Source organism: Gallus gallus, chromosome 3 (assembly GCF_016699485.2).
Source record: "Gallus gallus isolate bGalGal1 chromosome 3, bGalGal1.mat.broiler.GRCg7b, whole genome shotgun sequence".
Classification (NCBI taxonomy): Eukaryota; Metazoa; Chordata; class Aves; order Galliformes; family Phasianidae; genus Gallus; species Gallus gallus.
This window is the reverse complement of record NC_052534.1, coordinates 101,092,705-101,118,058: the sequence shown is the minus strand read 5'-3', so window position 1 is coordinate 101,118,058 and position 25,354 is coordinate 101,092,705. Positions and strand designations below refer to the sequence as shown.

At 43.4% G+C, this 25,354-nt stretch overlaps 1 protein-coding gene and 1 long non-coding RNA gene across 2 annotated transcripts; one reads left to right on the top strand and one right to left on the bottom strand.

Annotated features, from left to right (window-relative positions):
- Window positions 1-19: 19 nt before the first annotated feature.
- Window positions 20-24,878, top strand: LOC107053166. Its single transcript, XR_006939012.1, has 9 exons — window positions 20-2,498; window positions 4,337-4,531; window positions 4,923-5,080; window positions 5,180-5,235; window positions 5,329-9,082; window positions 9,527-9,599; window positions 15,952-16,121; window positions 21,134-21,366; window positions 22,338-24,878. It is a non-coding gene; the product is annotated as an uncharacterized LOC107053166 (long non-coding RNA).
- LINC00954 (long intergenic non-protein coding RNA 954) lies at window positions 4,001-21,356 on the bottom strand. The gene is made up of 19 exons (XM_040697891.2): window positions 21,244-21,356; window positions 21,099-21,157; window positions 20,895-20,987; window positions 19,163-19,290; window positions 16,939-17,085; window positions 16,036-16,107; window positions 14,960-15,127; window positions 14,773-14,869; window positions 13,690-13,907; window positions 12,523-12,676; window positions 11,418-11,626; window positions 10,101-10,218; window positions 9,054-9,259; window positions 8,331-8,448; window positions 8,085-8,251; window positions 7,862-7,962; window positions 7,660-7,781; window positions 7,186-7,236; window positions 4,001-7,089 (listed from the first exon to the last, which is right to left on the bottom strand). The coding sequence occupies exons 1-19, from the start codon at window positions 21,261-21,263 to the stop codon at window positions 6,887-6,889; spliced, it is 2,451 nt and encodes an 816-aa protein (XP_040553825.2). The 5' UTR covers window positions 21,264-21,356; the 3' UTR covers window positions 4,001-6,886.
- Window positions 24,879-25,354: the final 476 nt, after the last annotated feature.

Sequence of the window (25,354 nt, the reverse complement as noted above, 5' to 3'; positions counted from 1 at the left end):
TCTCTTATTAAAGCCACGTTTCTGTCTTTTTTCACATACTGTTTTAAATATGCTTCATGGAGAAAAATCATAGAGTGGTTTGGGTTGGAAGGGACCTTTAAAGATCATCCAGTTCCAGCCCCATTACATGGGCAGGGTTGCTGCCCATTAGGTTAGGTTGCCCGAGGTCTCACGCACCTGGCTTTGAACACTCCAGGGTTGGGCCATCCACAGCTTTTGTGGGCACCCTCATTTAGTTTGATTAGGTTTAGGTTAGATATCAGGAGGAAGTTTTTCACACAGAGGGTGGTGACGCACTGGAACAGGTTGCCCAAGGAGATTGTGGATACCCCATCCCTGGAGGCACTCCAGGCCAGGCTGGATGTGGCTCTGGGCAGCCTGATCTGGTGGTTGGTGACCCTGCATGTAGCATTGGGGTTGAAATTTGATGATGATTGTGGTCCTTTTCAACCCAGGCCATTCTGTGATTCTATGATTCTCTGATCTAAAACATTTAAATTATTAAGCCTGACATTTGTGATCAGTACAGTGATAATAATGAAGGTCTTAGTGTTTGTCTACATGACAGCAGTTTGATGTAAGCTAAAGGCTTTGGGTTGTTTGTGTGTTAAGAAAGATTGCAGACCTTTTTAGGAGACACCAAATGTACCTTTCATGAGGAGTTCAGTCCTTTATAGGTTCATTCTCTTCTAGAGCTACTTTTACGTTACCTAAACAGGTAGCAACAGAACATACCTATTTTTTTAATCCTATTGTAAAGATATCAGACAGTCAGACATTAGTAACGGAATGAATAATAATGCTTATGTACTTCTTATCGTATTATCTTTGAAAACCTCATGGTAAAGAATGCAGTAGAGTTATTTGTCTTTCTCCTGTTTTATTAAAAAGGTAAATTGCACAAAATATGTAATGTGAAAACTGTCTGATTCAACTGGCTGAGGATGTCTAGGTAGCTTCTTATGTGATCAGAAGGATGATTGCTGAAGTCTAAAAATTATCTATAAGGAACATGGAAAAAGTATAAAGGTTTTAAGAAAGTAGAGAATATTGGTTTGCCCCATTTGACATTTGGGGCATATATATGTATATGTTTAACAAATGATCCTAATGATGATTCTCCTTCCTGTGGGGATGTGGATGATCCTGAAGCCTGTGCAGTTAGCGGTGGAAACATTTGGGTAAGTTAAGGGAGCAGATGTCAGTTTCTGAACTTCTTTGCCTTCCTTCTGTGGTTCCCTAGCAGTCATACCAAGATTGCTTTCAGGTTTGGGATGAGTGACTAACAGCTGCAGTGGACAAATTAAGTCAACGTGATGCATGATGGCATAATTTAACCAGTTACAGTTTGGAAAGTGGCTCTTGGAGTTTGTGACTAGGTTTTACAGAGATGAATTTTGGACTTTGCGGGATATACTAAGCACATGTTCCATTTCCACTGCTGTATTTTGATGCTCTGTCCAAAATAATACATAAGGATTTGTATTTTTCATGCTACCCCAGTCTGCGAAGCTGAGAAATCTTACCAGCTCGTTTGATGGTGAGAAGGTGAGCTGAGACTATACTTGTCATCAACATTGGTAAGGCAATATGAACAGTTGAATATGACCTCTGAAGTTTTACTTTGAGAAATTATTACATAGTGCTGTGTGGTGGTCTGTCACTCACGACTGTTGAAAACGTATCAAAAAGCTTAGAACGTGTTTATTAACTCTCCTTGTCCCGCAAGGTTTCCTGTTCATAATCTTTTTAAGAATTAAAAATCTAATGGAGAGCAGCAAAACTCTTTACATGGTGTTCCATATGAAATTCAGACTAACTTCGGCTTGTGAAAGAAGACCGGACTGTTTACTTTGGATACACTGCAACACAGAGGTGTGGTGGCTTTATACTTTCACAAGGCTTTCGGGGTTGTCTGTGCTTGAAAACTGCAAAGCTCTGTAGAGCATCTGGGTCAGTCCTGTCTGTCCGCTCCACCACCCCTTGCAAAGTGTTCGCCACGGCTGCAGTGTGGTACCATTAAGTCCAACAGGTGGCTGCTGCTAATGTGTGCTGACTGGCTTCTTGTTCTGGCCAGAAATGTTTCAGACATGAATAATTCACAGCCGCTTTCCCAAGGTTTCCTACCTATAAACCTACTCTCCAAAAGCCGTTGATTCTTTCCTTCGTGTAGCCTTCACTGGCAGTCCCACCATGTGGTTTGTTCCCCATAGCTGGGATTAATTTGGCAACAAGTAACTCTTCTCACCCGATGATACCCTAAGTTAAAAAAAAAAAAAGACTTGATTTCCCTGATGCATTACAGAATGTTCCGGGTACTGAAGGAAAACAATCAACAGCCTCCAAGATCTTACTTGTTCAGAGGATGTGGCAAATAATAACATCACCCTGTGCTTTTTCCTAGTACCCTGATTTTCCTTCTGCTGAGACATAGGAGGAGGAGTCACACAGCTTGCCCACTTTGTGTTGCAAAGACCTTTCCATGCTTTTGCAGCAAGGTAGGAAAAGATGACAGAAGGGCAGGCTAGCAGGCGAAACCAGGGCATGGAACAGTCTGAGAAGTGTTTCATGGATAGTTAGCATGTGAGGTGCAGGATGGAGAACAAGGGGTCGTTCTGACAGGGAAGTGGTGGCACATTGAGGGGAAAGGCCTAGGTTGCAAGGGGTAAGAATTAATTCCTTTTCAGTGTAGGAGCAGCAGAGGTAAGCCAACATTAGATAGCTGAAAATCTGCTAAAACTGGGGGCTGTCTCAGTAGGTAATCTAGTTAAAAAGTGAAGTGGGAGTGAAAGGTGTGCTGTTCATATAGTGTAGAATGGATACCTTTGTGCAACCCAGCTCAGCTATGCAGCAGTGCTGGCCCCTGTCGGAAAGGCAGAGGTTCAAAAAGGCAAATAGACCATTCAGAACTTAAAACTACTGATAGAAGGAGGACACGTTTAGTGTGTTAGTGCATTAGTGTAGGTCTGAGGTAGAGGCTGGATCTGTAGCTTTCATGTGTGCTGCAAGGGCTGGGTGCTTGACTAAAGCACAGTGTTGGAAGGATGCACTCAAATCTAAACTGAGTGCATAAACCCAACATGCTTGTGATTGAGCATTAAAAAGTTTGTATGCCAAGAAGAGCAACCAAACTGAAATGCTTGTGGAAATGGGAGTGCAGGTGCATCTCACCTCCTGCTGTCCCCTCCCAGCCTGCCAGGGAGGGAATTATCTCCCTGCTGGCCAGGTGCTGGCTGCACAAGTAGGGAGCAATGCTGGACCTCTTCCTGCCTTCCCAGGGCAAAAGGGAATGATCTGGGTTATTCCACTCACTGCAGAGGAGTTTTCCTGAGATGCATAGTGAGTGAACCTTAGGGAACCTCTGGGCAGCCTGGTCTGGTGGTTGGTGACCCTGCACATTGCAGGGGAGGTTGAAACTAGATGATTATTGTGGTCCTTTTCAACCCAGGTCATTCTATAATTCTATTCTATGATTCTATGATTCTCGTCTGCGTGGAACCAGACAGTGTCCCCTGTAGATGGGGAAAAGGAGAGTTTGCATTCACTCATCAGTATTTAACCTTCAGCCCTAGTTCACATATTTCAAAATGCTTTTTAGGTGAAGATAAAGTGATGATTTTGCTACTAAGAGAATCAAAAATGGGGACTGTGTTGCCTCAGAAAACACATGGTAGGCCAGCTGGGCTGTGCAGTGCTGGCTCTGGACAGCAGGGCGCAGTGCACGTACAGCAGAGAGGAACACATCTGCCGGGCTGCTGCTGGAGGGAAGCATCCACATCTATGCACTGATGAGGCTGCATGAGCTGTACAAACCCACCGGACCCCACACTTTTGTGTGCTGTTAGTCTGAATTGTCATTGGTGCAATTGCCACATCTTTGCTGCTGTTGAACACAGAATCATGCTTCAGTTAGTGTAGGCACATCCTGAGAATGAGTTACAGGTGATTACATACCTGTTCTGTCCTTGATCTCTGGAAAACAACCCTTTTTATTTTTCTATTCTCTTAAAAAATGTTTTCTGTGCACAAAGAAAATAAATAACCAAGTGAGTTGTTCATTTCCCTGATGTTAGAGCATCAGTTCTCCCTCATTTTGTAGAGTTAGGGGAGACAAAAGCAGGGAACTAACACGTTTACAAGAAGCTCAGATCAATGCAGTATTATAATCAAAAAACAACTGGAATGACATTGTGTTGCATGTGGAAGAAGCCCTCAGTAGCAGATTGCCTGACTCTTTGGAGCCAATGGTAGTACACCAGACGGTTGCTGTTGCAAGCTAGCAAAGAGATGTTCTGTGCTTGCATTAGTTTGTATGTATTTTTATTTGACTTTTCAGATTTTCACTTTACATTCACATAGAGGAATTGGCAGTCACTTCAAGAAGTGGCCATAATCAGGATTGGAATAAATTTAGTTATCTGCAAATCCATATTTCAACAGCTGGAAGAATAATTTTCGTGATCTGCAAGTCCATATTTCGACAGCTGGAAGAAGCAAGAAGTGTTATTTTGAAGCTTGGGGTTATTTTCTGGTAAGTTTTCTTTTGTAGTCACTTCAGAGAGACAACAGGTTACACCATTTGCTAATCCTGTTGGCAGACCTTAGCGCTTTCCAGTGTAGTAGAGCTGTCCTGAGTCCCACAGTCTGAACTTTTCACTTCAAGCAAGATAGTTTTGTAATCACTGAGAGGTAGCTTCAGTGTCTGGATGCACTTTTAGAGAGTAGCCAGCACAGCAGAGCCTTTGGGTGCTGTTGGAGACACACAGCAAAGTGATGAGTGAAGCTGGAGCACTCGGTGAATAGTTCTGGTCCTCCAAAGACAGATGAAGCTATGGGGTGTGCCCTAACATTTTTGGGGGATTTGAATGCAATGATGTGTTGTTACTCTTTGTATCTAATATTTTGAATCCATTTTCTTCCAGTTGAATCCCAATGACTGCTGAAGACAATCCAGTTGAAAACCTGCTGAAATAGCATCTTCCAGGTTTACAAAACTGCCTTCTACAGCCTGACTCCAGCATACCCTGCTTTACTGCTGGCATCTTCTCTAGAGCTGTACCACCTGTGTTTTGCTTGGCAGGTAGCTCTCCTTCTTCCCTTTCTTATGGGTTCAAGCTTAGACCAGGAGACCACATACCCTGCCTATTCCCAAGTTCTTGTCCCATATGCTTTTGAAAAGGTAGCAGAGCCAAGATGGAGACAGTGTCCCAGAAACTTTAGGTCTCATAACAGAAGGTATGTATCATGTGTGACTCAAAACACGGTGACCTAAGTGAGTACATAAGGCCAAGCGTTCTTACCAAATTCAGTTTACATGCTTCATCTTAGGTCTGATTCAACAATCCAGACTGGTCCAGCAAGTACATAACCCTGGAGGTGGGCCGAATTGTGACCTGGAAAGGCTGAGAGTGACACACATTTTTGTATCTTTTCAAGAACATATAAATGCTGTACTTCAGTGCTAATGTATTAAACTATGAGCTGAAGATAATGTTACAGACTCCACATTCAAGACATTTCAGATGCCAAAATCAAGAGTCCTAAATCCCTTGAAATCATCGGGCCAGGAGTGCTTTGCAATGGATCTTTTTCTCCTGAGCACTTACCGTTCCTCTCTGTGCTTGGGCTGCACTGTCCTCTGCAGGGAATGCCAGGCAGTGTGTTGGCAGCAGAGCAGGCTGCCACTGAACAGTGCACGTACACCTGAGAAGAAGAACCATTTGGTCCATATGCGATCCCTCTTGCAGAGCACTGTTCTGCCTTTTGTTCGCCTTTTGCAGAAGTTACATCTGATTAGACTCAAGTTTGTCTGAACACTTGCACATGACACCTTCTAGCTGAACCTGCTTTGAATTTCAAATTTGGTGTCAAAGAAGCCCTCAGGCAGTTTGGTAACTGAGAGGCTGAGACGAGAGAAGTGAAAACCTCATGAGCTGCGGTGAGGCTGAGTATCAAAGCTAGACAGAAACTCAATCTTGCGCTAGATGCAGCTGCCCGTTTAGGAAGTAGTACATGCCAGAATTGCATCATGTTCATTTCTAGCAAGTTCACAAGTTGAACAGCTCAAAAAAGGCCAAGTCAAAAAATCATGTGCTTAAGCTGCCTAGACGGTGGTGCTGCCATGACTTGTTGAGCTAGAATCGACCCAACTGGGTACCCGAGGAACAGTGTGCTCCCAGGTGACTGTCCTGGGTTTTCTTTGCTCTTCTGAAGGTCCAGTGCTGAAGGAAAACACATTCTCCAAAATGTAAGGCCAGACACACATGCCTCTGCTTCCCTGCCTACTGGGCTGGCTTCTGAGGAGATGTCTGACTGGCTGGGCAGGTGAGAGATGACTGGGCTCAAATTCTTGTTGCATGTGTGGTGCAAAAGTTGAGTTTTCTGTTCTAGACATTTTCAGTTGAAGTGCTGTGAATATGTCCCTAAAAAAACTCAAGAACACCATATAAAAATCATATTTACATACCAAACTTCTTTGTTTACTCCAGACAGTCCAATTACAAGTCACTGGAATCGTGTTGCAAAGGGGATTTGAGAAGAGAACTAAATTAAACCTACACACCAGTCAGGCTACTTAGGCTGGATGCTGGATAGGTCTTAACTCTGTGAGAGTTTAAATTGGCTGGGTTTTTAATTGATCTTAAGAAGTACTCCAGATTGGGTCCATGAATCTTGGATGAGCGTTTTACTTAATCTTACCTGTTCCAGTCGATGTGTCAGGGTCCTTACTGCCAGCCTTTTGAAATGAGAAGGGTGTCTCACTCTAGAGCTAGCAGCTACTGAGCAGAACACTGCAACATACTCACTGCCATTAATCTCACACCTATTTGAGAGAACAGATCAAAAGATCTAGAAGAAATCATAGTTCCTCTGATGAACACATTGGTCATTCAGTTACTACTTGCCCATCCACAGTGATGTTCCACCTTGGGGTGCTGTTGAAATCTAGAGACCCTGTCACCCAACAGTTATCCAGGTATAACTCAGTGTCAGGGCTCTCATCTTTCAGCTCCACCTCAAGAAACACAGACTCTGTGGGTCGCTTGAGTATCACCACATTGGGCTCATAGAAATCCATGAAAGATTCACCTTGAGAAAACATCACGGGATGTTGTTGTTGGTTAAAATTTTATTTAGATCAAAGCATATTTGGAATTTTTCTGATTTTTTTTGAAGGAGACTTACTTTTGGACACTCTTGAAACTACATTCAGGGCTTGTCTTATCCTTCTGTGTACTGCAAAAAAGGAAATGTTTGTGATGTTCTTTTGTAGAAAGCGGATTACAAGTGAAAAAGTCACAGCAGTTCCAAATTGTAGGAAGATCATAGAATCATTGAATGACTTGGGCTGGAAGGTGCCCCAAGGATCATCAGTTCCAACCTCCCTGCCACAGCCAGGGCCACCAACCTCCAGATCTGATACAAGACCAGGTTGCCTAGGGCCAGACCATCCAACCTGGTCTTGAACACCTCCAGGGATGGGGCATCCACAGCTTCTCTGGGCAGCCTATTCCAACACTTCACCACTCTCTCTGTTAAGAACTTCCCCCTGGCATCTAATCTAAATCTTCCTTCCTTGAGCTTAAAACTACTTCCCCTCGTCCTATCACTACCTTCCCAAGTAAAAAGTTAATTAAAAGAAAAAAGACGATTGCCTACCTGCAGAATTTGACCTTGGCACTACTGTACCAGAGCCAGAGGGATGTGATGCGGAAGGCTTGCTAATGAAGGCACCTAGCATCACTGTCTCTTTTGCTCGATAGTAGCACAAGACGGTTAATCTATAATAGGAAAAAGGGTAATTTATGTGTTCTCTTTCCACCACCAAAGTGTGTTGCCAGTGAGCAGTTGCTGCTCCTACCTGTAGTCTGGATCTCTTGTGATTGTTGAATGGCCCTGTCCTTGAAGAGTCTCTTTCTCATAAGAGATTTCATTTTCATAAACAATGTGATCACCTTCAAACTGCATATAGGAAGCTCATTAAAAATGGAATCGTCTCAGGTTCTGGGGCAAGGCAACAAAAGAGAAAATGCAGGAGAGACAGAGACTTGCAGCAGATGTATTTGTTCTGGCCATGGACTTACCCTTACTGAAGTGCCACAGGTGGTGACATGGAACTTGAAGAAGGCATGTCCTTTGTTATACTCTTTAGGCTTGCATGAGCTATCCCGTAGTTGGGTTCTACTCATATCAATGCCAGGAACTGTCTTCATTTGGGCAGATATAATTACAGTACCATCTGGGTAGCATACTGAGAAAATCAGAGTTGGTTATAAACTCAAGGGAAGAAGTACAGACCTCTTTGTTGATTGATCATTTTTACAACTTACATATAAATGCTGGGGAATTAAAATTGCAGCTAACGGAGAATGTCTGTAAGGTCTCCATGGTTCTCACTTTCCTTAGGGCAACATCAAACCTTGCTTTAATTTTCTGGAAGGACACTTCCTGTGAAGGAGGAGATGGAAGAGATCTCCTGTTAAGGCATGTAGTCAGTATGTCCAAAATTCTGCTCTTTAGCTTGTGCCATTTGAATACCAAAAAGTCATGAGAGTTATGTCAATGTGACAACTCAGGCCTGACACTGCATGGAGGCAGGAGTTTTCTGTTATGAATTAATTTATCACTGTCAAAGAGAGATAAATTTTGGCTGATTATTGTAGAGTACTCCAGATATTTAATATCACATCAATTTTAACATTTCTAAAAAACTTTCCTTTAAAAGGAACATCAAAGCTATGTTGAAATACATTTTTTGGCTTTGTGCAGATGGGACATTTTGCATCTATTCATTATTAACACCAAGGAGTCTGTTTTGAGCACTTGGCGCATATCTTTTATCGATAGCTCTGCAGATCATGTAACACATGGCATTACCAGAAGAGTCTGTGTTGGTAACTCTTGTCCTCCTTATACTGGCTTAGAGTCATTCCCTCTACAGGTTTTCCAATACCTGTTATACTGTGACACTACAGATTGTGGCAGTGTGCCTGCACCTGTATGGGCAAACAGTCCTATGTGCTTTAAAGAAGGCTGTTATGCAGTTCACATACCTCATAGATGACTCCCACAGCAAACAGAGGTATTTGCAGGATCAGATGGGTAGCATTGGTAGTTGCGAGGTACCCATTTGTGTTTGCAGTGTGCCTGTTCAGAAGCTTGGTACCAAGATACAGGTTCCAGTACTGGTGCAGACCAAAACCAGGAATGGCAAGATAGAGGTTTCCTTCATCACAGTAACCAACTGCTTCTGGTATTTCTGTGGGAGGAGGTGGGATAAAGAGTTAGCAGTGAATGAGGGTTTGCCTCAGGCATTGATCTCCATCTCTCAATTTTGCACTGGCACAAATGTACTGGCATCACCTATGGTCTGTTGGCTGTGCTATGGATGTACAGTTCACAGTCAGCAGGATCTGGAATCCTCATACTTTAGCCCTGGCCTGCCAGCTTGCTGCTAGGATTGCTCCCTGTTTTGGTAACACAAGATGGACTATATAAATTCATTTTTTTGGTCCGCCTTCTTTAGGTTGAGCTCAGAGCTACTTCGAAGATGGAACAGGACAGCGAAGAGACTCTGTCACCTTTGGGACATCCAAAATGTAAGAAGTTTGAAAAAATGCCAACTGGACCTCCTGGCTGTTTCAATAAGCTGCTAAATACAGCTCTTAGCAGATGATTTTCTCTTTATAGAAATGCTGTCTTTGGAGTTCACAGCAATTTGTTTGAGTCATTTGCATTTGTCCTGGATGCTGAGGCAGAATTGCATTTGAGGACAAACTGAAACTCATAGCAATGTCTGAAAGTTTTGCCAGTAGATGTATGTTCAAGTTATGAGGCATCTTGTTCGCTGAGTTTGCTAGCCAACTGCTTTTACACACTGGTTTTTATAGCTCTCAGTGTCTCGAGGGCAGATTGTCTTGCCAGTATGCAGAAGAGCTGCCATCAGAAAAGCAGCAAGTTGGCCTCGTTACTAATAATGAGGTATTGAAGGGTGGGGTTTTCCCAAAAGCTCTCATCCTCAGCCTAACTCTGCTGTGAGTTCAATGAAAATCTGATCCGTGCTGTTGATGCAAACCATTTAATATTGTGGCAAAACCTACCAATATCAGCAATCACACATTCCACCTCTGCAGAATGATAGTAGGGTATCATCTCTGGACCCATGCTTATCGTGTAGTTAACAAGGAGGGTATATTTTGTTTCATTTCTATTCACATACTGAAAGAGAGAGAAGTACAAGGCTGAGTTAGCAATGGCTTCCAGCACAGACAGGGATGCATATCCTGAGCAGCACTAAATAATCATTCTCTCACTCTCCTCTCCCTAACAAACAGCTTTTCTCCAAAAACGTTGCTTCAGTTGGCCTAAAACTATTCATAAATCTGGACTGGATTCAACAGCTCTGTTGGCCAAACTTAAATATGGAGAATGTAGTTCTGCTCAGAAAATGGAGGCAGAAGCCCGCTAGTGAAAGAGCTCAAAGAGGGAGGTCTGGGTGCAAATCTGTATCTTTACTGTGGTCTGAATGCAGGAGAACGATTAATTGGTAAGGTAGAAGATACGAGGAGATGCTATGAGAAATTTCTCAATATTCTCATTCATTTCAGTAAAAGTGCCCCCGAAGCTAAACCTGCTGTTCAACCTGAAAGAAGTACTTAGCTCTGCTGAAATGTTCTGGCTTCCTTTGCTCCTTAATGCAATTTAACTGTGGTTTGACTGCAGTCTGAAATTATTTGTGCAAGTCCAGATCCTTTGTGGTCACAATGTTGTTCCTTGTAACAGAAAATAGCACTGGAGCCCTGCGTTATTTGGTCAGAAAGGTGGCAGAGGTGCAGCTCAGCAGCCTCCCACTAAAACAAGAGGCTGAATTCCCTCTGCAAGTTTATACTTTTTACAAATATTTAGATTACAAATGGTCTGAAGCTGAACAAAATTACAGTTAGAATAACCTGAGTCAGCCTGTACCTATCCGTGTGGTGCTTGCCCTGTGCCAACAGGCAAATGGCTCTGCATAAACAGCAGGTTTGGGAGTTACTAGATGTTGGTAATGGCTGGTTTGCAGGACTGCAGTAATTGATTTATTTTTCCAAGGCACTCCTGTTTCAAGGGACAGCATTTAACAGAGATTTGACAAACCTCTTCCTGCTCAGCATTGTGCTTGGAAATTTAGCTGTGCTGACAGACACTAAAGGAAGTCATATTTCATGCTATCTAGCTGCACTTGACGCTGCGTTTCTCCCAGAGGTCTAGGGAGAGCAACATGCAACATGCAAACCTCTAATCTTAATTCAGATGAGTTCAGGATCACTGACACCTTTACGATAAAGGAATGGTTGTTGATTAATAAGAGACAGGCATTTGTTCAGCAAAAGGACTGCCCTACCTCCTCCACCCAGCAGAGACCGACTGTATCTTACCTCCTTTAGAACGTATGGATCATCAAAAGAGACTTCCAAGATAAATTCTTTTGTTCCATTAGAAAAAGGAGTTTCATAAATCTTATACCCATGGTGCTGTGCTTCTCTGAGGGTAAATGGCACATTTCCTATTGCTATTGCCACCAGAGAGACATCAGGAAGAAAGTGTCCAAATGCAACATTAAATATCTTTTCCTCTGGCAGAGTATCTGTAGGGAGAGAACATCAAATTATTGCTGATGTGGATCAAGTAACTAAGACAGTTGGGGTGGCCTCCCATTCATGTTCCAGGAAACTTAGCCAACAGCCATCTCTTTAATGGCTCTGATTAATGACTGTTTGTATTCTAGTCAGATCTGAAATACTCTGAGTACATGAGAATTGCTTCAAGCTGCGGGAGATTAACAACAAATATATACATATATACAACCTCATAGAAAGCAGGTTCAGTAACTTTCTAGAGGTGCACTATGACATGCAATGACTTTCCAGCCATGGAATCTAGAATCTAGTTCAGCTGCATAATATAGTGGAAAACTATGATAATATATGCTAAGGGGCTCTTTTAAGATTTATTTTCTTTTAAGTATCAGTTATCCAAATATCTCTGAAGGATGTCTAGTGCCTTAGTGCATTGGAAAATATCATTAAAAAAAAAACACAAACATTTCTGCACCACTGTTTTACATGATGATTTCAGTATTTTTCAGATAACAAATGCAAGCTGGTTTGGGGAGAAAATGCTGTTCATGGACACTGGCCTCAGACAGCTCTTCCCCTCAGTGTGATATTGCATAATGCAACATCTTTACTCTAGATCTTTATTCTTGGAAAAAGATCTGGTGGTTAGAGTGACAGAAATGTTCTTATCAGCAACTTGAAATTGTTGTTTCATCTCATAAAGACAGGAGATAAATGGTACATTTATTTGTGCTAAAGGTTCGCTTTGTTTTTTAATACCTAGAATCTTGACTTTGGCTAGCAAAATGGAAGTGGGAGTTGAGAACATTCTGGCGAATGTCACTGTGTGGCAAAGGTCAAATGGAGCAACACATATTGCAGCAGAAGGATGAGACCGGGAAAGTCAGTGAGAAGAATAACTTACTGTTGATAACAGTTGGTATTCGTGGCATGAAAGGTGTAGTGATGGATTTGATGACAGTATACTTAGTGGTTTGCCAGTCTGCATCTGTCCACGTGTGCTCCAAGAACAAGTCAATGCTGTAAATGATTCCATATACACCACCAGATACGGAACTCTAGGAGGTAAAATCTGTGATTAGGCCTTAATACTCAAAGGCTCAATGAAGGAATGATGGAATAAGGTTTAAATTCTTACACTAGAAAAAGAAAATAGTATTGTAGGGAAGTTTGGGATGGAGTTTGCTATGTTGGGATCCTGTTTCTTTCTTTGGCTGGCCCATTTGTAAGGTCCGTGTTTGGCTCACATGCTGAGATTCTTAGTAAGGCAATATTGGGGTTGGGACATCCTCAGTAAATTTCGTAAATAACTTTACTATTTGCAGGTATTTTCTTTTTTAGCTGTCACTGGGCAATCAGTTGCATCTCTCATTCTGCCCCATTTTGCTTGGAAAGTTTATCAGTGCTTCCAGCAGCTCATCAGACTAAGCACGTCTGGAGCTACTGTGCCCATGGTGTTGTAATTTTCCACTGATACACCAAAAAGTTAACTGCTGAGGAGGAGAAGTCAAAGTCACACCACTGTCACCTTCATAACTTAACTAGTCGAGAGTCTTGTGAGAATACTGCTAGCTCTGTTTTTACTTTTAACATTTCTTTGGTCTCTGCCTCTGTACCTGTAACTATAGATTGACACAGATTATACTATGTCCAAAACAAATCGCTGGGCCCAAACTATGTTCTGGCAGTAAACCCCATTCCATATTAACTCATGCTGGCTGCATGGAAGTTGTCTGGGAAACTGCTCATTGACCTGGCCAGAAATATTCCAGGACCAGATCTTAATGTAATAATGTAGATGATTGAACTGCAGTACCCCGGAACCCCTTCTAATTTATTAGCATAGACATTATCAGGAAAATACAGTCTCTTGCATCTACCATGTTTTCTAATCAGAGATACTTTTGAGAAAGTGCTTTTGAGATGCAGAGAGGGAGTATCTAGGTCTTCTGGTATTTCTTGTATCTGAGAATTTTAAACAGCAATCACTTTCTGGAACATGGCTTGGAAATGTTTTCCGTGGTGCATCATCCATCTAAAATGTATTAGTCTGTGACAGGTTCATACTAACCTTTAGTTTTCCTCCTTCTGCTCCAATAGGGATAGTTATTCCAATGTGTGTCTTGTTGTGCTCCAGTAAGTAGTTGTTCTTGTCTGGGTTTACTATATGTTGGCCGTCAACACCCATTAAAATGGTTTTAGACAAAAAGGTGGATTCTTGAAGCACTAATGTGGGGATAACACTTGGCACAGTCCACGTTAGCGTAGTATCAGTGAAGCTGGTACCATCTGTTGAGTTAGATAGACAGTCCTAGAAGGCCGGGCAGTTGGAGTTACTAGTGAGCCTTCTCTCTGCAGTGGTTGTTTTCCCTGACTCCTTTCCACTAGAGCACCTCTACAGCTTTCACTAATGAAACACCTTGTAGGATATTACCAACTGATGGCTTTTCTGCCATCAGAACCCTGGCACTCATAGGAGGCTTCAATTACTAGTTTCAAATGAGCAATTAATTTATTAATTACTGACAGTTATGATCTCCCTTATCTGTTCTGTTGTCTTTTTTGTCCCAGAGTTTTGCTTTACTGGCAAAGGATTGGGACACAGAGCCACTTGCTCGGATTTTTTCCTAAAAATATTGGCTTCAAGGTTGTGACAATTTAAGATATCCTTCTTCCTCACTGATTGATCAAATTATTTGTTCAGATTGAGCTGAGAGACAGAAGGTGCAGCTACCCCTGTTCTGCAAAGAGCCAGACTATCTCTGCATCTCTACAGAAGAGGACTAGGTGAGTCCCAAGGACAGACAGCTTCATCCATGGATGGAGTTATGTGACAGTGAAGAGCCAAAGGTGCTGAGGTTAGAACAGGGAATGCTCCCTGGCCCTTCTGCAGCAACTTTATTTGTCTCCAGCTCTAATGTGGGAGTCTGAGAAACTAGAGTAAGGGCCAAAACTGCACCAGGAACACAAGTAATGTGTCACAGCAGGGAACAAACATGTTTGTCCAGGACTGAGGCCATGGACTCTTAGCTCATGCTGTTCAGAGGGCAGCTTGCAAACCTCTTACAGAGTAGGTCACAGGGAAACAGAGAGACTGTGTTTCTTACTAGCTACTTAGGTAGTAATTTTTGGTGAGCAAGGAAGAAAACCTTACCAAGAGGACAGGAGACTGTCATGTCAATCAGCAAAAGCAACCACCGCTGCCTGTACATGGAAGTGGAAGTGATCATGTTCATATCTACACCACTGACCTGTTGGGATGCAGGAAAAAAGATGAACTGATGTTCTAGGGAGGCAGTGGAAGAGCACAGTTTTGTTTCCAAGCGAGAGCAGCAACTCACCACACTGATTTCAGATTCATTGCTGTGGTAGGGAGCACGGAGGTACACTCGGGAAAGCGTATTATTGAAGCTGTAGCCCAGTTTTGCTGCATCGCTTACCAGTATTCTCTTTCTCCCTGATGGAGAAACAAACATCAGTTGCCATACCTGGTATGCAACATTCTGAGTCTGCAAGAGAGAGATGAGCTGCATCAGATCAAAGTCTACCAGAATCTTATAAATAGCTGTGATGTTGTAGTGTCTGTTTTATTACTAGGACACAACTTGTCCACCCAGGCAAGAAACATGCTTGATATATAAAAAACTAAGGAATTCTTTAGACATAGTCCCGTACCAGCCCTGTCAGAAGCTCTGATCGGTGGCCTTGATCAAATCCCCTTGGAAAAAATGCCTGTACAGTTAATAAAATGATTGCCTCTGTGTCTGTCAATTATCGGAGCAGTCCAGTAGTCATGTGACAGACTACCTTTTATCAAAAGTGGCCATGCTGTGTCAAAGATAAGAAGAGAGGAGTGTCTGTAGTGGTCTAGAATGGTCTCCTTCTCAAATGGTATGCATGGAGGCGGTGGGGAGAGGAGAGTAGCCAAAAGAAAAAAATGGGCATATGAAGAAAGTGAAATGTAAGAAAAACAGAAGAATATAGATTTGCCCCCTAATACTTTCCAGCCTCAAATTATTTTCAGCTTAGAGACTCTTGAGCTTTCTGTAGCTTCTTTGTATGTCCTATTGGATTTCTCCTATATGAACGTTTCCAGGCTATCCTTGACACCAAGCAAGATTTTAGCAGCCACATCTTTTGGCAGGGTGTTTGACAGATTCACTACCGATTGCATGAAGAACTGCCTTTGTTTTGTACTCAGTTTCCACTAACATAAGAAGCATATGGCTCTGCTCTCCCTCCTAGAGGTCTTTTTGCAATCTAGAACTCTAAAAAACTTGAGAGCGTTTTTGAGTACTTGGTGACGTCTTTGTTGTATCCCTTTTTTTGACAGAGATGGGAGCTGTGCCCTGAGCATTACTCATGAGGTTACCACGAAGAAGCAGGTTAGAAGCTGTTAGAAAAGACTCCTTCATACCTCTGGCAGTGCTGACATCCATGCTACGGTGTAGTCACTTGAAACTGCAGGGACATCAGTCTTCACTGACACCTGGGAACACAGAGGTGATTATGTGGAAACAAACAAATCTTCAGCATTATTACAGGCATGGGAGGCAGGGAGAGGGCTTTCAGATTTCTTTTCCAGTATCTGTATGGATTTAGCAAGTTGCATGCTCTGCAGGTGATTAAAGTGTATCCTAAAGGGTTCTTCACTCTTTTAAGTTCTGTGACCTTAAACTGGAGGTCAAAACCATTGCATTTTTAGTGTTGCATGTACAGAAGGAGGAGTACATTTATGTATAAGCAGGTAAATCAAAGGTCCTGTTTCATAACTGGTAAGCTGTAGACTAAGTCATACTGTGAAGACTTCCAGAGGCATCTGGTTCTCTTCACTGAACGTACAGAGAAACAGGCAACTTGCTTTAACAGAACTGGTCACCCCTTCCCATGCAGGCTGGTAGAAGGTTGAACAGCCAAATCTAGACATAGGCAGGCTCTAGCTCACAAGGGGTGCCCTCTGAGTTTCATGATACAGTGGATTGCAGGTTTTAATATTTCATATAGAAAGCTAACATTCTTGTTTGTGCTGCAGCACTCTATAACATGAAATTACCATCATAAAGAGATCAGGCTGCCTCACTGCTGACTTTCTTATAGGGTCAAGCTTAAGCATCTGTATACTTAACTGAATTTCACTACATGCAAATACCTGTAACAGGTAAATGTTTTATTGATAAGCACCCACAGTTGCACCCTATGCTGAATAGCAGTGTGCATGCTGTGCATGGAGTAAAACCCACATCTGATGGGAGTTTGTGGAGGTTGCTGTGCTTGGCAGAGAGCTTGGATGTCGCTTAGCCTGTAGTGAGAAAACTTTTACCTCCATGTAGTTTTCTTCACACACAATTTCTCTTGAGGCCCAGGAAGAGTAGGAGCAGAACATAGGGTAGGTGTAGATCACGGCTGCCCTCATGCTTGCAAATGAGGAGATCTTAATGTTCATAGTCAGTGAAAACAGCTCATCTGCCTGGGAAGGAGAATGGAGATTCAGCAGACTGTGTGGAAAGACCTGCTTGTACACTGACAGGAGCAGCTGCACAGGGCCATCCACCACAGTGTCCTGTTTCCAAGAGGATTGGAGAATACCTGAGTGGTTGGAGGAGCACTGAAGATGTGTTTACAAGGATGAGTACAAAGCTACTGTGAAAGTTCCTCCAAAACGTGGCCCTGTCTTAAGTGGTTTATATGCAGGGGCTTTCTGAGCCAGAGACCTTGTCTCAGTAGTTACAGCCTGTGTCTCAGGTCTAATCTCTGCTGTATCCCTGCCTCAGTATTAAAGTACAGCTAATGAGCAGAAGACACCATTCATTGGAGTTTGAGGGGAAGATGCCTTCACTGACCATGTCATGACAGCCTGTTTGCCTCATGGAGCCAAAGTAATAGAGGTTTTAGTTTGACTTAAGCAGCTTGGATCTGTTTTACAAATGCTGTTTTGTGTCACTCTTGACCAGCTCCATTACAAGGTCTTCTTGGTCCTTCAGGAGCTGAAAGTAAAGCCATAGACTATGCTTCTATCTGACATGGAAATATATTTAGCTACAGAAAAGCAAACAAAGGCAAAACCCTTCGGAAAAAAAATTTCAGTCTGAAATCTTGGTCACTGTGCAGCACAGCGTACACCCCTCGTTCATATTAACATAAGATTTCCCCATACATTTTTACCTTATTTTCTCTGTGGGGCTCTCAGGACAAGCCAGAAAATATGTGGGCAAGATAATCACACAGAATCACAGAATCACAGAATGGCCTGGGTTGGAAGGGACCTCAAGGATCATGAATCTCCAACCCCCCTGCTGGGCAGGGCCACCAACCTCCCCATTTACTAGACCAGGTTGCCCAGGGCCCCATCCAACCTGGCCTTGAACACCTCCAGGGACGGGGCATCCACAGCCTCTCCGGGCAGCCCGTTCCAGCACCTCGCCGCTCTCCTGGTAAAGAACTTCCCCCTAACATCCAACCTAAATCTTCCCTCTTTCAACTTAAAACCATTCCCCCTTGTCCTGCTGTTATCTACCCTTTCAAAGAGTTTACTCCCTTCCTGTTTACAGGCTCCCTTCAGGTACTCAAAGGCTGCAATGAGGTCACCCCACAGCCTTCTCTTCTCCAGGCTGAATAAGCCCAGCTCCCTCAGCCTGTCCTCGTAGGGGAGGTGCTCCAGCCCCCTGATCATCTTTGCAGCCCTCCTCTGGACCCTCTCCAACAGCTCTCTGTCTTTCTTGTACTGGAGGCTCCATACCCGGACACAGTACTCCAGATGGGGCCTCACAAGAGCAGAGTAGAGAGGGACAATCACCTCCCTGTCCCTGCTGGCCACCCCTCTCATGATGGAGCCCAGGATACCATTTGCTTTCCGAGCTGCAAGAGCACACTGCAGATAAGGTTTTTCTCTGGTATGTTCTGTTTCTAGGTTCATTTAGTTTTGACAAACATTTAGGAATTAGAAATCCAGGCTAAACTTTATTCATATTTTAGGAAGGAGTGAATCACCTTCCGGAGATGCCTGATTCTCTCCATTGACTATTGTGGAAGCATAAACAACTAGTTAAGACCAGACGTTATCTTTCAGATGGCTAAAGTTACACCAGGCAAATTTGGGTCTAATAGATGTGTGTGATCTATGTCCCTAGGCATGTGTTAACAGGCACGTTACCACACACATTAAGCCAGGAAAAGATCTGCCAGAATCACACTGCAAATGTTGCTTTTTCAAGCAGATGCCTACTTCTTTCCAGAGAGGCTTTCAAGAAAGTCTCTGGCAAATAAGCAGTAACAAGGACATGCTTGGGGGGCTGGCAGCTCATCAGCAGCATTAGGCTAAGTGTCATTTCATGGGGAGAGGAAATCCCATGTCAGTCACGCTAAAGAAACATCATACTGAAGAGCCATTGCCTATTCATTTCTACACACCATCAACACCAGTTCAAGTTCAATACTTCTTGGGTTCTCCAAACGTGCTGTTGGAATGCCATATAATATCCCAGTCTTGCCTGTGCTGCAGAAGATGTACCGTCTGAAGTGGTTTTAGGCCCATCTGTGGGTCTTACCTCGTTGACCACATGACAGGCGAGCACTGATGCACGGAAGACGGGGTTGCCCCACACATCTTCTGACAGGACATAGCCACAGCGAGACGCTAGTTTGTCATCCAGTGGGACAGGGCCAGTGTAAGGATCTACAGAAAAGGGCATTGGGAAATGACACGTGGGTTAGAAAGCTGAAGGCAGCGGGTTGAACAGAACTGAGGCCTCCTCATGTTGCTCTCCTCAGAAAAGAGGTCCAGCTGAGTTGGGAGTGCTCCAACAACATGTGTTGTTAAGAAGCTGGCAAAGCTCTCCTGGTGTGTGTTAGAGTGCATGTGATCGTCTGGCATGTTTCAAGTTCACCCGCATCACATACATATTTGCCCATTGTCCTGTGTCCAGAAGCTTGTGCCACAGCCCTCTTGAAGCACTATTACAGAGTTCCTCCGAAATATCACATATGTTTCTCCTTCCCTGATTTTACTCTCAAAAAAAGAGTTATGGGCCATCCATTTCTAAAAATCCTCAAGATGCATTTTGGACAGGCAGTTCTACGAGTGGGTCAGGTTTGCTCATCTTGGCAGGATGCTGTGTGCTGTTAAGCCTATGGGAGAGCCAAGTAACAGGCACACTGGGAGCTGGCTGTGCTCAGCTCTTGATGCTGGTAGAATTAACAACATCATATTCTGTTAATTATCTGCTTTTCTGATTAAGGAGCTATTTTGGTCTTGGGTTAGACACAAGAATCTGTACAAATAGATAGGGTTTAATTAGCTGCCATTGTAATTTCAAGATTTATCTGTCATCTTTATATGTCGAACAGTACTAATAACTGCTGTTTCAGTAGATGTATTCTTGCAGCCAGGATAGACTAAGCAGATAAGTGAGAGGAATTTTGGAAGAGGAGAAAATAGCTTTCATGAGAGCAACTGATAGAGCTGGAAGAAACAAACAACCTTTTTGTGCCTGAAGGCTTGTCTGTTTTTTCCAGCAATATCAGTTGCTCTCATAAAAGCTATCACTTCTCTCCACACCCTTGCTGTACTTGACTTTTTCAGTTCTGCCTCCAAATCAATCAAAAAAAGCTCAAAACCCAGGAAAAAGTAGACTGATCTCAACAGAAAGAAATCTGTTTTGGGGTCAAATTGCATACTTTGTTCAATTCAATGCTAACATTTTCTGGTTTTCATCTTGGTTAAGTAGATTTTTGTTTTCCTCAGCAAAATGGAGACCGTTTGTTCTATCTGATATAGGACAGTTTGCTAATATTGTGATACTGAATTAAAAAAAATAAAGAAAAATGAAATCCTTTATTTGCTGAAGTACTTGCTCAGCTCTCACTGAGAGTGTTTTCTGGGTATTACCCAGCCAATACTGCTATAGTCATTTATGCTGTCTAGGATGTATTCAAGCTGCAATTTCATCTTAGTTTTCCTTGTTAGATGTGAAAAGTCTCAGCAGAGAAAAGCATGACAGCCAAATGTCAGTCCTTCCTCATTGGACCATCCTTCCACCTTTCCTCTGGCAAGCTACATGTAAGGTGCAAAGTGGCTGTGGCTGTAGATACAAGTTTTGCTCATCAGTAGGGTTGCTGGCCAGACTGAAGTGTGAGAGGCTGGGTGTAGGTAGGTTCTTTTGGGGTAAATTAGCAGCTAATTGCAACATAGATGGCAACAGCAAACAGATCACATGCACGGTGATCATGTAGGTGATTCCCCACCCCTCACTGTGCTCAGGGCAGCCCCTTGTGACTCACCGTTGATTTCCAGCTGGAAGAATTTCCCTTGGAGCAAGAGTTTATTCAGTTTCATCCAGAAAATTCTGGAGTGGCAACTGCTCTGTACCAAACCTGGTGAGGGCACATGGAGAGCAGATAAGCCAGTAGGACTGAAGGACAAGAGGCATGACTCACTACAAGTGAAATAACCATCCTCGCTTCTCCCACTGTCCTTTCACCAACCTGGGGGAGCCATCTGCCTCTCTTCTCCCACACAGAACAGCAAGAAAAGCATCCAGATCCTGCAGTGTAAACATATGTGCAAACAACTGAGTGAGCAATAAAACCAAGATCAAGATGGAAAATGGAAGAAGCAGCAACTCAGTACCTGCATAGCGAGTAACCCATAGCTTCCAGCAGTCTGCAGAGACCTGTGCATGGGCAGCGAAGTCCTCCTGACTGTGAAGGAAACTAACCCAGCTGTGGAGCTGAGTCACACTCAGGGAGAAAGGTAAATCTGACCTTTTACAACAGAGATTGCGCCGTCTCTTCCAGGCCTTGAATGCTGCAGTGCACTCCGATGTTATCTGAACTGTTTGGCAGTGAGAGGCAGCGTCCCTCTTGCTCAGCCCCTGGGGGGGCAGAGCACCCTCCTGCCAGGTGTTCTCAAGGTCAGGGGCTGCTGCTGAGCCCAGCTTTAGTGAGTGCAGCAGGGGGTGCTCACAGCTTTCCCTCCGGCCCTGGGAAGCAATCTCATTCCCGGTAAGCCAGTAGGGTAGCTTTGGCTTCAGGTCTCAAGTGCACATGAAACATGTCTCTGGAGATATTTTAATTGGGTCTATACAGGAAATACATTTTTGTTTCTGTGAAATGTCCCAGTGACCCAGCCATGCCAGAGATAACAGCAGTTCTTTGGCAGCCACACTCTTCACTTCTGTGGATCCAGTTAGCTTGCCCTTTGATTTGTTTGATTATCGGAGAGTGTTTTGTTGCAAACATCTTGTGCTCTGCTATCACTGGATCAGTCAGACCATGTACAGGTCTGTAAATGGCCAAACTTATTGCCTGGGAAGAGAAAGTCCATGTTCCCAGTGGGAGCTGTGGCGGATGGGAGCATTCCAGGAGAGCAGGAAGGCTGAGCCAGAAATACAATTTGTGTGGCACAGATGTGGTAAGGGAGGTGTGGAGTACAGGACATTCAGAGTTCAATTACCTTTTTGTCTCCATTTTGGTGTTACCCAACCAACCTTAATTTACTCTTGTTAATGTGTGAGCAGAGCTGTGCTAAGGAAATGGGATTGTTTTTATGGTATGCTTCGTGCCTCTTTGGGGTCAACAAAAGCCAGCAAGGGCATCCACTCTCAGGCCAGTGCCATTTCCCCCTTAGTTCCCCTAGCTCAGTGGACCTGGAGCAGAGCCCTGGGGCTTCAGCAGTCCCATAATTAATGCCCGTTGGCCGTAAGACCCTTTCCTGTTCAGCAGGACCCAAAGTCCGACTTCTGCAGCGAACTTCTCGTGAGCTCGCATCGAACGCGCCGTATGATCCCGGCCTGCGGTAACACCGTGTCCTCGGACTTGGAGTGACTCTTCATTGAATCCAGCTGCGGCTGAATTCGGCTGGAAGTGGCGGTGCTCAGATACCACAGTGATGAGTGTGGTGTAACAATGAGATTTTGATTTTTGAGTGAAAACTTCAGTATATTTGGATAGCAAACCGTTCCAATTCTGATAAGCCACTTCCAAGAGCCATGTAGCATCTCTCTGAGATCCTGGGAGTCAAGGTCTGAGGGAGCCATGTTTGAAAGAGCATGCTTGCAATTTATTAATGAACAGCCAGCCATCAGGGTAGGTACACAACTGCAATTAGCTGCCTTCTTTGCACAAGCGGTGTGGGGAGATGAATTTCTGCATCTTTGGACAACTCAGAGCACCATGATTACTTTGCTTCTGGCAATACTTGTGGTTCTAAATATGGCAGGCATGACTTTGGATGTGACATAGTAATTGTGGTCAGCGTGCGATAGCCAGCTGTTGGCCTCATTGTCAACCAAGCAAAGCAAAGCAAGTCCAGGTCAAATGGTTTTGGCTTCCAAGGATCACTTAACTGCTGCGGAAAGCATTGTTAGCATTGGGAGGCTGCTTGTGGTCCCTAAAGTCTCTCTGGTACTCATTATAAAGGTAGGGAGGATAAGCTTGTGCATTCCAGGTTATTATATTTTGTCTACTCAGTTTTCCTTGCCGTTCTGGCTGAATAAGAGCACCCATCCTCATGTTCTTTTAGGATAATAAACAGCTGCTGTGTTTCGACACTGGGATGATGGCGTTCTGTGGTGGATAAGATGATTCATGTCTTGGGTTCTTTCGAGTGAAAGGTACTGTTCGAATGTAATGTTTTGGTTTCTCTCTCTCTCTCTCTTTTTTTTTTTTTCCCTGTATGGGTCTGGAACTTGGTTTTGCATTATATAATGTGATTGAAAGTTTAAAAACGGCCACTTGGAGCAGCATACATATAGCACCTCTCCCAGCAAAGCTTGCTTTTGGTGGTGGAAAAAGGCTCTGACCCATTGAGTTACAGGGTTTTCCTGTTGTTCTGTGGCACTAGAATCCTTGAAGGATTTTCCATTTTTCTATCACAAGTCTTTTAATTAAAACTTTATTCCAAACTTGTTGGGATGGAAGAAATATTCCCCCCCCCCCCCCCCCCCCCCCCCACTAGATTCCATATGATGCTTTTGGGTAAGCTTAGTAGTCTGATACTTGAGTGTAGAATGGAATTAAATGGCATTTATTGCTGGACAAAAAGAAACTGATGAATGATAAATGGAGAAAGAAAGGGGTGAAGGCTGGTTTTCACAGAACCATATGTGTTGGAAGGGACCTCTGGAGATGGAGTCCAGCCTCCTGCTAAAGCAGGTGCCCTAAAACCTGTGTTTTTTGCGACTTGTGGTTTTAATGTACCAAAATCAGAATCTTTTCTATGTTGAGATGGGAGAACCCAAGATAAGAAATCTTTCTCCTGTCCTCTTGAAGCTGCAAGACAGGTAAATCTGAAATAAAGATAGAACTATTACTACTTCAGTGTTTCTAAACCTAAAAATAGCTGCCCTCTTGGTAACCCAAGACGTGATAACTATATAGAGAGACATGGGGAAAATCTTTCGGAGGAGATCTTTTCGAATGGGAAGGTTTATGCCTTGTGGTAAGCTAAGAATTAGATATCTAGATTGGAAATTCAATGGATGAGGAATGGGAACGATGCTCAGCTCTATGTCTGGGACATGTTTTCTGTGAGACGCAAGGAGGTGCAAACAACCTTCAGCTGCAGGAAGGCATTTTTCTCTGGGGAGTCTCAATCACCTGAGCAGGGGTGCGTGCCCGAGCTCTGCCCTGCATGGTCTTTGCATACACCAGGAGCAGTCAAAGAGCTTTTAAAGAGAAACAGCATGTAAGCACAGTTATGGTTTAAGTTGATATGAGACCTCAAGGTAACCTTGTTGATGCAGCGGAAGTATTCTGCCTCTATTCATGTGCACACAGTGCGTCAGAGGGCTGAGGCCTTACTCTGGTGTGCATACCCTGTAAGGAACAATTACAGAATAAGCTGAAGGAGGTAATTTCTTCCTTTCCCTGTGAGCTGGTAGTTGGCTTATACCCTGACCTACGAGGGTTTGCGTTCTCCATTTGTTATTATAAAACTATTCTTTATATTATTGTCTGTATAATGTGTGTTTAGAAAGTGCCCTTGTGTTTAGGCCATTTTTATCTTCAAAATATACCACACTCAGATTCTTACGAGCTCCAGAAAGCAATGCTTGCTGTCATTGCATGCCACTACATTGTTAAAGTGGTGGAAAAAACGCATATAAGCAGACCTGTATAACGATGGGCTTTTAATTTTATTATTTCTTTTAACGTGCTGTTGGTGTTAATTTCTGTGTGCCTGTAATGTTTGTGTTCACTGTAACTGAACAATAGAACTTTGTTTTTGTTCTTTGTGTAAATTAAAAACATCTGTTCTCTTTATACGAAAAGTTGTTTTTTAAAAGAAGCTGGTCTGATCTAACTAAATACCAATGCTGTGTCCACAATGAGTTACTATTAATATTTGGGAAAGGCAACCATCCAAAGCAAGTGTAATGTCAAATCACTGGCGGGAGTGCATATTTATTGCTAGAAGTGACAGATAAAAATGCAGAGGTTACAAAAACAAAATTCTTGCGGATGACTAATGATGCATATATATGCCCCCAATGCCCCATCACCACATTTACAATTGGCGGGGTGTTCTCCACGGCCTCTGCTCCCCAGGATTAATCGACAAGAGGCAAGTAGCTGGCACCCTCCCTGGGGGAATGGCTCTGCTCCACCTTCCCTCCAGCAGACCCTGAATGGAGTGACCTTCAGAGACTGCTGGAATCCGGTCCATCTATTTAAGTTGTCTGACTTTTCCCCCACCTCTCTCTGGTATTTGATTGCATGGGACTGTTTTCCAGTGAAGG